The 11875-nt window shown below is 36.4% G+C and overlaps 1 protein-coding gene across 1 annotated transcript; it reads right to left on the minus strand.

Moving 5' to 3' along the window:
- Nucleotides 1-1315: 1315 nt before the first annotated feature.
- Nucleotides 1316-10453, minus strand: Rergl (RERG like). The gene is made up of 5 exons (XM_034512394.2): nt 10368-10453; nt 9251-9307; nt 5499-5572; nt 3861-4009; nt 1316-2533 (listed from the first exon to the last, which is right to left on the minus strand). Exons 1-5 carry the CDS (start codon nt 10417-10419, stop codon nt 2251-2253), a joined length of 615 nt encoding a protein of 204 aa, XP_034368285.1. The 5' UTR covers nt 10420-10453; the 3' UTR covers nt 1316-2250.
- Between the last annotated feature and the right edge of the window lie 1422 nt (nt 10454-11875).

The raw sequence follows: 11875 nt of genomic DNA on the forward strand, positions 1-11875 counted from the left end.
TTACACCTGGTGTAGCCAGTCTGGAAATCAGTGTGGAGAACTCTCCGAGACCTAAACTTAAATTTATCACATATCCTAACTGTACAACTTCTTGGCACGTGGCCTCAGGAACTTAACCTACTACTCAACAGACACTTGCACAAACAAACATATTCATTGTCTATTTCCCTATCAGAATAACAAAATGAAACAAACTAAATGTCCTTTAACTAGTGAATGTATAATAAAAAAATGTACTACTACACATACATGATGGAAAAGTATCCAACTGTAAAGAAAAAAAATGAGACTTGACATAGACAGGCAAACAGACCGAATTAGAAAGTAGAGTGAATGATGGAAGTATGTTCAGACTTTAAGAAACAGTAATGTACAAACATAACCTGGAAACAGTCATGACCCTAATTTAAAATTTAGTGTGTATACATATATAAAAAGTCTCCATACAAATACATCAATAAGCAAAATGGGATGATAACTATTCTGATTGGTTCTCTTTCCTTTACAAAGTACTGCAGAGATCGGACATATTTTCCAAACACTATCTAACTTGTAATTGGAAAATAAAATATGGACAATTTCATTTTAGTGCAGTTTATCTTACTGGCCTCGACAGATCATGTATCGATTACTGCTTAAAGCAATAAAGAACTGTGAATTAAAAACAGAAAAGAAAAGAAACAAAAGAAACAGTGATGTAGAATATCTCAAGGTTATCTTCCTAATCTGTTAAATTGTGGCTTATTAGCTCATATCTATGGATTCTTTTCTCTTTAACCTAACATTCTAGGCCACCTTTGTTCTGCTCAAGTTTATCATCCTCTACTCAAAACTCTCTTGTATCATGGTTGCTAAGCTTGTTTCCATAGAGTAACCAAGTGTGAGTATGTCCTTCCTATAGTCCAATTTCTCTGAGATCCATTCAGAGTTATCAACATTTTGTCAGATGTTAGGCAAATAGCTTCAGAGTGGAAGAAAATAGGCACACAAGGACAGTAAGGTACTGTTACTTTAGAAGTACTATAGTTTTAGAAGGTGTAGTTTAGAAGGTATATCGCTATCTTTACAAAGAAAGAACAGCACACAAGGTATATTAAAGTTTGCATCATATACAAAAGTGTCTCCTTCATAGTAGCAAAGCTTCCAAAGCTGAACGTGTATCCATTGCATTGGTTGTATGCACTAAGCAACATTCATCGGTGGTTTCAAATTCAAGCTCCTCCCTTGACTTCTCTCTATGATGGGCTGTAGCCTGTAAGATGAGAAGGCCCTTTCTTCCTGAGGTTGGCTTTGGTCATTGTTTTTATCACAACAACAACAACAACAAACTGAATATGTTTTATTTACTTAAATAAACTAAACTAGATAACCTTTTACTTTTAAATGAACTTAATGCTATTTATGAAATTCTCTGTGAGCAATGTCCTCAACAACTGCAACCTTGCAAGTCTGTGAGAATGTTTCCCAGGAGGCCTCACTGAGTAGGACAGGCCCATCATGAATGACTGGTGTCCCAGGATCAATAAAAAGAAAAATGAGAAAGTCAAGTGAGCATCAGTGTTCATCTTCTTGATTGGTGATGCAGTGTGACCAGTTACCTCACACTCCTGCCTTCAGGATTTCTCTGAATGATAGACTGTATCCCTTCAGACTGAAAGCCAGCAAAGCAATACCTCTATCTACCTGAAATTAGTACATGTTTTATATTTTTACTGATATAAGAATAGTACCTAATTCATACAACACAACTGTTTCATTACTCCATCCAATGTAAAATATTTATTCTTGGACAGGTAATTTCACGTATCCAGCCATAAATCGTGTTTTAATGTTTAAACCTATTAAATATCATCACATCAAGCTCATGCTCGACATTGCATTAGCTGTTTGAATATGTTTGTTTTACTCAAAACAATAACAAAACATAAGAGTGAGTCACACACTTTACAATAGCACTTTAATAAAGCAGCATGTGCAGGGTTTTCTCAATGAGGCATTGAGTTCAGCTCTCCACTTTTACACCAGAGTAAGTGTTCTCTCGTACAAGTGAAAATTTGTGTGGGAAACAATGTGAACCAAATATAACTCAAGGAACAAATTATAAATTTTAAGATGAAGCCATGACTAATTTTTTCTCATTTCACAGTTCAAAAAAATTCTGTCTTTTAATTGTATAAATCATAAGTTTAATTGCCATTTAAGTATTTAAAACCCTTTGATGGATCAATTCCACGGGATTTGATCTAAAATCTAAACAGATTTTCTTCTTTTTCCAAATACATTATTGATCAGTTTGGCCATTGATTTAGACCCACTGGGTCTTCTCTTCTCCTTATGTTTGAAGATCATCAGAATGTCTTTGATGAGTCTGAGAAACATCACCTCAACCTCCAAGGACTGCTCTGCTGCAGACAGCTCACAGAATTGGCAGCGGAAATCAATCGCGAGCTTTTGCCCTTCATCCCAGCCAACCTCTCGCATGTGGCAGAGGTCTTGCTTGTTGCCAACTAAAACCACAGCTGGTTCCACCACCCTGAAACACAACGGGTAACTTTTTCAAGATGGATCATCCACTGTAAAAATAAGGTAAGTTTATATCCAAAGGTCAAAAGGTTAAAAGTAATTCCTAATGGGTATTATATCTATGGTCATGGCCACGTGTGTTTTAAAGACACATCCTCATTGCTACAAAGCCATTTTCCACAGAATGAAATAAATACCAAAAACAATACTCTCAATGATTTAGAGTTTGGAGAAGCACTGAAATATTCTTTATTTGGAGATAAATGTAATAACCTCGAATGGCTGTAATATTCCCCAATTTGCCACTTTATATGTTAAGCAAACTAGGAAAATAGTCCCCACCACAGAACCATGGGATTCTACCTCACTGAAGGCACATAAACATGGAGGTATGTGGCAAGGACTGGCCACTTGAAACCCAGAGCCAACATAAATCTATTATTCTATATTTTTTTTCCTGTTGGGAACTGTGTCACACCTCTAGAAATGTAAGTAATTTTGTTGCCATTTACAGGAGCTATGAGATCACATGTACACATGTGGCAGTGTACAGTAATAAAATCGAAAGTATTAAGGTCCACTGAACCATACCATTATTTTAAACTTTATGTGTAACAGTGATAAGAACCTACATAACTCCTCACACCAGCATTTGAACAGAAATGAACACTTAAATGAGAAATGCTCAATAAAAATAGAGAAGATTAAACTAAGGATCTCAAACACCAAAGTGGTTAATTACTGGATCAACAACTCTCTAAATATAGTCATCTTCCTTTGCTGTATGTGTGCCAAGGTGGTTTACAGTGAATTATTGACCACATTTTTATCACAGGGGGCTGGGGGTGGTAGTGGAGAAAAACATATCCACACCCTTAACATTTTTGGATGGTTAACTATTCATTCTGTTTCTGCTGTGACATCCTGGGCAACCTAGTGACAAGAAATTGGATTTCACAAGATACCAAACATAATAAATCTGGATTTATTTAGGATCCTTAACATTTTTGTGAAGATGAAAAGCAAAGGTGGAGGCATGGAGGACACGCTGTGCAGAGCGCCATGAGTCTGCTCATGAGTGTCATGTTAACAATAGCAGCTGTCTTGTAAAATAGCCATTTACTCTGGGCTAGTAACTGTTTATGTCAGCCAGGGTATAAAGCATTCTCATCTGATTCCTTTTACTATGTGTGTAACTCCTGTGGAATGAGAAGGTGAATTGTTCAGGGCTGTTAAATTTTGTAATTGGAAGTCTGTATTAAATCCTTCCTAATGATGCCCTCAGCAAGGTGATGATTTAGTGAAAAGGGAAGAAGATAGGAAAAGAAATGTCTTACCTTTTACAATGAGTCGTTGGTGGTTCCCGAATTCTGTAGATAAGGGCCTTTGCAAAAGCAAAGGAAGGCCTGTTGCTGATGTCGTACACAATCACAAAGCCGTCTGCCCAGTGCAGCTCACTTGTGAGGGAGCACTTTGCTTTCTGTGGCTGTAAAAGAACCAAATGAATGAAGTGTAGCAATCACACCACAGAATTCTTTGCTTCACTTAATGGTCACCCGTTTCAATACGGCCAAAGAACAATAATTTCTAAGATGTGTTTTCATTATTCCTCTGTTTCTTCCTCATCACTGTCTATCTTAAACGCAAACACACACACACACACACACAGTTATTTCAATCTCAGTTTACAACTTTTCTTAAGAATTTAATATGATGCCTTTTAAAAAATTTTCATACACTGGTATTCAGAAAATGGTATCTGTGTTAATGAGTACCTATTTCTCTCTCTCTCTCTCTCTCTCTCTCTCTCTCTCTCTCTCTCTCTCTCTCTGTGTGTGTGTGTGTGTGTGTGTGTGTGTGTGTGTGTGTGTGTGTATGTGTGTGTATGCATCTTCATGTATGAGTTTTATCTCATCCTTGGCATGGCAAACAAGTAAAGGTCAACCTCAAGTATTAGTGAACCCCTTCCATGTTGTTTGAGACAGAGCTTTTGTTATGGTAACAGGCTGGGTGGCACAGAAACTTCCTGTCTCCTTCATCACAGCACAGGAGTGCTGGAATTGCACATACTTGCTACAGTGCCTGGCTCTGTGTAGACGCTGGGAATCCGAACTCGGGCCCTAATGATTGCATGGCCAGCTCTTATCCACTGAGCCATCTCCCAAAGCTAAAATATCTATTTCTTTTTAATAGTAGATTCAAACATATGAAAGTGAAAATTTTACAAAGTTTATCTAAAAATGTTCATAGGATAATTTAGGGTCCAATGCCTCAAACAAATCAATAGCAAGAACATGCTTTGAAACCGTAGAAAACTGGAGACTTCTTCTTGTTTTTATAATACTATTTTTGATATTTTAGGGTATTGACATATGATGAAATTCATACTCAAAATCTGTATTATTGATGCTTTAGTTGAAATCTAGTTACAAACGCAATTTAATAAAAACTGACAAGTCATCCACCTTCATTTCTGGCAGCTACACCATGAGCTCTGTTATTTTAGAGACTCTTGTTAAGGGGCTGGAGCGATGGTTCCATGGCTAAGAGCACCTACTACTCATGCAGAGGACTCAGGTTCAGTTTCTAACACCCACATGGCACTAACAACCATATGTAATTCCAGTTGCAGGTTATATATGCCTTATTGTTACCTATGTAGACACATCATGCTCAACACACACAAGCAAGACACTCATACACAGCATACAAAATCGTAATGTTTCCATTAGGAATATTTTCTGGGATCACATGTAGTTCATTAGAGATATTAAAGATATTTTTGCCATGCTTACATTTAATAGAAATTTATAGAGAATCCCTATAATACAATTTACACTAAAAGAAATGTCAACCCTTTAATAATCAATCGAGAAGAAACGTTATTTCGGGGTTGACATTATGTTGCATTTTATACCCACTCTTCTTCTGGTCATGCTTGAAAATAAAACAAAGGGGTATTTTGTTTGACTTACTTGAGAACATGGGTCATATATTTCCAGATTTAATGGTTTCCCTTCCAAACACAAGTGTTTATTATAGATAGATTCTGCAAAAATATACGTACTCATTGTTAGTATGGGAAAACTTCAAAAGAAACATTCTTATGTAACTAATTTGGTCTACCAAATTCAGCAAGCCATATTCTAAGGCTATATTTACTAAAGATACTAGTGTGTGTGTGTGTGTGTGTGTGTGTGTGTGTGTGTGTGTGTGTGTGGTTTGTGGTTTGCCTACATGGATTGTATGTGCATCTGGTACCCCCCAGAGGCCAGAGAGAGTATTAGATTCCTTGGAACCCACATTACAGATGGTGCTGACCTGCCATGTGGGTGCTGGACTAGACCTGGGTCTTCTGCAATAGTAGTAAGTGCTTTTAACTGCTGAGCCATCTGTCCAGTTCTACGACAGTCATATTTTTAATGTTAGAGTAGAGTGTACATGATCAGAGCTGGTGAGGAAACCATGTGTATCTTGTACTGACCACTGAACTTGGTTGTTTCTATGCATTTGCATAACTCTATATGGGGTAACATAAATGCTCCTCCACAAGGCTGGTTTATATCCTTTCAATGCATTAAAAATTTCTCTCACCCATGGACAACATATCATCAGTAAATATGTTATATGTCCTCTACTATGAATTTCTTTACTACTTACTACATTTACCGATTGATCAATGAATGCATGTATGTATTTGTGTGCATGTGCGTGTGTGTATGTGTGTGTGTGTGAAACTGTGAGGAGGTATGAAGACAAATTCCTTCCACAACATGTATTTGGGGAGAACCTCAGATCTTGAGGCTTGGCATAAACCACTTTAGACACGGAGCCATCTCGCTTTTTAGTATTCATAACCAACATCTTATAACATGCAGAAATGGTTCTAAGTTCAATATGTTTTGACTGACCCTTGATCTTGTAAGCCCTGTTAGTTGTACTGCTGTATGCAGTCATGGACATAATCTCAAGTTTTTCTTCATATGGTCTTCATTCCACACATTCTATTTCTGTTTTACTTTTCTTTATTTACCATCATGTTCTATTAGTGTTTTCTGAAACTTATGCCCATCCTCTCCTCACACACTACATTTGGATCCAGTTTATTTTCACCGTCATGTAATACTTCATGGGTTCTGGAGTCCTGTGTACTACACACCAATCACCTCGGCATGTATTTGCAATGCAGACCTTTTCCACAAACTCCAGATAACTGCTTGCTTTTGGCAATATTCACTTGAGTAACTGACAAATGTATTAACCTGATTATGTGAAACGCCAAATTGTACTCCCTGTAAAAATCTATCTCATTTATCCCACATTTATCTCTTTTAAAAAACAATATATACCTTATTAGTACTTTTTTTCTGGTTTGTTTTGTTTATTTTTATAGCACTTATTATCAAATGACATAATAAATGATAATTTTTAGCTTAGATTGTCAAACCCTTCTTCCACATCACAGATTCTATGAAAAATTGAATATCTATCCCTTTGTTCTTTAACATACCATATTGATGTATAAAAGTATATGGACTTATAGTGGGAATTCAATGAACATTTTTTGAATGAACAAACTATTTCTATAACTGTTCTTCCAGCTCTATTCCTCTACAAGTTAACATACTTACACAAAAACATGACTCAGTCACATTGACTACTATTCTGTAGTCCATAATAAGACATAATAGAAGAGCCTAGAGTGATGGCTCAGTGGTTTGGAGTGCTGACTGCTTTTGCAAAAGACCTTGGTTCAATTCTCAGCACTCAGAAGCCGGCAGCTGCCTGTGAGTTCAGGTCCCTAAGAACTGAATTCTTCCACAAACTCCAGATAACTGCTTACTTTTGGCAATATTCACTTAAGTAACTGACAAACATATTAACCTCATTATGTGAAACTCCAAACTTCTGTACTCCCTGCAAAAATCTATCTCATAGATAGCAATCCATTCAGTGATATATGTCTCATTCTCATATAAAGACTTAAGATCCCACTTCTGACCACCCTGGCCATCTGTGTGCACATGGTACACATGCAGGTACTAAGGAACATGTATATTCACATAAAAAAATCTCTATGTTACCAAAAAAGCAGATATTTGCTGAACAAATGTTTCCTCAGAAGACGAAGACTGACTTTTAAATCTTCCCAGGAATAACATTTGTCCCAGTTTCCACAAACATCAAACTTTGTTTACAGAATGTTTGTTTATCTTGTCTTTTTTCCCCTAAACATCCCACATTTACTATTTGCCCTGAATCATACCCCCCCCAGACAGTTTAAAAACACTTTCTCTCAAATCTCCCAGCATTGGCAAAGGCTGTCATCTCTAACTGTTTTAGAGTGTTTTAATTTCCCCTTCTCTCCTGTCTTGACAAGATGGAGTTGCTTCTGTGAGCTTGTTTCCATAGAGTTGGTGACCTTTGGGTCACATGCTTATCTTTTCAAAATGTCCTCAGGTCTTATATTATGCACAGAGATGTCACAGCTGAGAATGTGTAAACATTTCATTTGTTTATAGAACTGCACTATGGAAAAGATTAAGGTGAAGGTTTCATTGTTGTCTGTCCTCATAAGAAGACTGCTTTATCTTGTCTGTATTTAGTTTCTATCCTGTTCAGGGAAAGCTTTCTTATCCAGGCCTCTTGGCTTGTGTGTTATCTTGACCCCTGTGCCTAAGATTTTTCACTCCTCGAAATGAAACAGGAGAAATTTCTTTTTTTTTCCCCCCATGGTCTTCTTTCTGTAAGCAGTTTTCAAACACTTGTCTTAAAATGTTCACAGTGTCAACTGCATAGAAACACTATACTGTACACATAGAGAGAGCCACATGACAGAAATCTTTAAAATCATTTCCTCAATATGCTGATAATGCCCTCTTGTGAACAAATGTTTTCTTCGATTCTCATAGAAAAACAATTATTAACTCTCTGACACTAAATAAGCAATATTGAACAAAAACAACTCCTTTACATTACATTGGATTCTGCTATTGTTGATGTAAGGAATGAAAAGAAAAAAACATTTAATCTTCATGCCTTTCATCAGAAAAAATATAAAGTTTATTATTTTGATCAATCTCTGAACAAAAACTATACTCAAAGGTATAACAAAACTCCTCACTTCTGTGCTGTGGTATCCCTTATATTCAATGCCAATTTTTATTTTTAAAAAATGACGGTATAAATTTAATAAAATGACCTTAAAATTATACTAAGGTGCCTTGGCATCTTTTGTAGATTTTCTCTGCAATTTATTGAAGCAGCCTAGGCATTATGATATTTAATTATTTTATCATTCTGTTGTTATTACAGAGTTTTACAAGCTTCTTTTTATAGTTGTTTATGCTGTTAATATTAATATCTTTATCTTTTAACAGATGTTAATTATCAAAATCTTTTTATACTTCATAAGAAACACATGCATGTGCTTTGCACTATTTGCAAAAGAGAACCACAACTTCACTGTGTTCTAGTCTTACACTTGAGAAGTTCCTTACTTTCTAATTCATTACTATATTAGGTAATTTTGATGACAAAAATATTCAAATACAATTTTTAAACCTATTTTGAATTTTAAAATTAGAATCTTTGAATTAAAACATTTTAATGAATGTAAAAAATAACAATTCTGCCAAAACGCTTGTTTGATTTTAACTGGGTTTAAAATGTTTTTTTTTTTTTAGTGAAATATTATGATAAATAGAAGTATATAGCAGTAACTTACCAAAATTAGAAGCATATTCCCCAATGAACCGCTTGGTAAGAAACCTTACTGTAAGAGCTGTTAAATGAATAAGCAGGATTTAAGGTTTGTTGCATTTTAGAATAATGATAATTCAGTTAGATACAGAATCTTGATTTTCCCTCGATAATCAACAAGCCTTAGGTAGGAGTTTAAAACTTTACTAAATTCTGCTCTAAAAGTTAATGTGATAAAATTTTGTAGTTAGAAACATGCGATCTTACATGCCACATATGTAAAGTGTTATGAAATTCATTAACAAATGCAAACATGTAAAACACCTTAGCTTCTAAACCACAAATATCTTCCTCATTATATTTGAAATCCAAAGCTCTTGCAACAGTTATGTTCCCTATTAATTAAATCTGGTTCTGAGGTTCTATGTGGAGGAAGGATGGCAGCAAGTGTCCAGCATGTGCAGTTATTAACAAATACAGTGAATTAGCGCCCAGGAACCAGGGGGAGACTCCAACACCTTGTTGTCTTACCACAGCACGAGTCTGCTAGTTATTAGACCCTCGTTCTTAGACTAAAGTCATTGCTTGGTGAAAATCTTGCTACCATTAGATTGTGCAGCAGAATAAAATAAAGCAACATGGAATAGTAACTCCTAGAATTAGTGCCCTTTGTGCTAGGTTCCAGAATGCCCATAAAGCAGTATCTCTACAAAGCCATGGCCCTTTAGTGGTGCTGCCTATAAACTCCACGCTCCACTCACCTCTGCCCACCTCACCCTTACAAGAGAAAAGTCCTTTCAAAACAAGTGACCACTGGCAGGCTTGTGGACAAGTGTGCTTGAAGAAGTCACAATTGGGAGAGTCCCGGAAGGGTTTCTTGCTAGTCTTTAGAGTTTTAAACATCAGAAGAGCAAGATTCAGATTCATATTTCAGGCAATCAGACTGTCCTACCTTCTTACAAAGTTCATAAATAATAACCTGCCCAGGAGATTGAAAATGCATGCAGAAAATTCATATGCAAATTATCACACAGTGACCTCATTATTACTGGTAGTCATTGTGCAATATATGGCTGTTACTGACTATTGCATTTTGTGTCTACTCTCCCTCCAATCATACTAGCAAACAAAACACCACTCACCTGACTTCCCTGTACCTTTGCCACCCAAGACAGCAAGCTTGACATCACCCATCTTGAGTAGCCTGTTCAGTTTTGGAACCCTGCAGACTAGAGCTAAGCATATGTTGTTGATTTTTTTTGAACTTGCCTTTTATGGCTGTCCTTGTTCTTCCAACAGCAACTTCACCATATATTCCTACCATCTAATAATAACTTGAAAATGTTTCCTTTTGGTACATTTCAACTGATAGTCTAAAAATTAGACTAATATTTCTACACTGAGATTTATGAAATGAACAGTTATGTATTTTTAACAGAAGTCCCACTCATGATCCTCTGGAGAGTCAAGAAAACATGTTCTATTTTTATTTAGAAAGATTCTAAAGGGTGTGTAAATAGTCCTATAAATGTACTCTTATGGGTCATTTTATCTTTTTATATATTTACTCGAGTATTTTATATATGTAAACCAAGGTGTTTTGATCAAAGTCATCCCCAGTCCCTTCCAGTCAACTCTTCCCAGATGACCTCCACCAGATCTCCTTTCATGCTTCACATACTTTAAAAACAATTGTGTCCAATTTGTATTGCTAGTATGTGCATGGGTATAGGGCCATCAGTTAGAGCATGGACAGGCTCTCTAGACTCCTTCCCCAGTTCTCTAGTCTCCAATACCTTTTGACTATGGATGGGGCTTCATAATCCCTCATCCACAATGAGGTTTTAAATGACTTAATTTTGTGTAGGTCTTGTGTATCCAGTCAAACTGCTGGGAGGTCATGTGTTGAATGAGCCTGTCAGGTCCAGAAAACACTCTTCCCCATAGTCTTCTGCAACCTCTAGCTCTAATAACATTTATACCCCTCCTATATGATGATCTCTGAGTCTTGAGAGGAGGAGCATGAAGGAAATGGTGAGCATTAAGGGCTGAGCCCTCCTTAGACTCTTATGCCTTGAGTTTGACCAACTGTGAGTCTCATTGTTGAAGGATATCTATTAAAAAACAAAGCTTCTCTGTCTAGGATGGAGAGCTGTACTCAAACATCATCGGTATGGAGTAGCCTAATTTAATAATACTTGGACCATTTTGTCCTTGTTCTCCTTTTGTAAATTACAATGATAGTCTCAACCATTAAAAGTAAAGACAAGTGAAGAGAAAATCAACCTGAGATATCCGAGTCTAGGTTAATGGCAGTGGCAGGGAATATTTAGATAATGAATTCTAATCATAGGTGGTCCTCAGACCGAAAACCACTTATACCACCTTGTAACTTTCTAAAGCCATCTGAAATGAGTGGTTTTTCATTTTTAAAAAATGAAAAATTGCCAATGCGTAGCTAATCTAGTGATTATTGGAAAAGTGATAAACAGAATCTGTACCATTTCTTTCCATGCTACTTTGGAAATAGAAAAATAATTCAAAAGAAAAATAAACTGGAGGTGTCGTTTGGTGGAATTCACTGTGGCTGTGCTGTGTGAGGGAGCTCTAAGATGGTAGATGATGACCGTTCCTGTCGCCTTAGCAGTTC

This window comes from Arvicanthis niloticus, chromosome 9, assembly GCF_011762505.2.
Source record: "Arvicanthis niloticus isolate mArvNil1 chromosome 9, mArvNil1.pat.X, whole genome shotgun sequence".
Taxonomy (NCBI): domain Eukaryota; kingdom Metazoa; phylum Chordata; class Mammalia; order Rodentia; family Muridae; genus Arvicanthis; species Arvicanthis niloticus.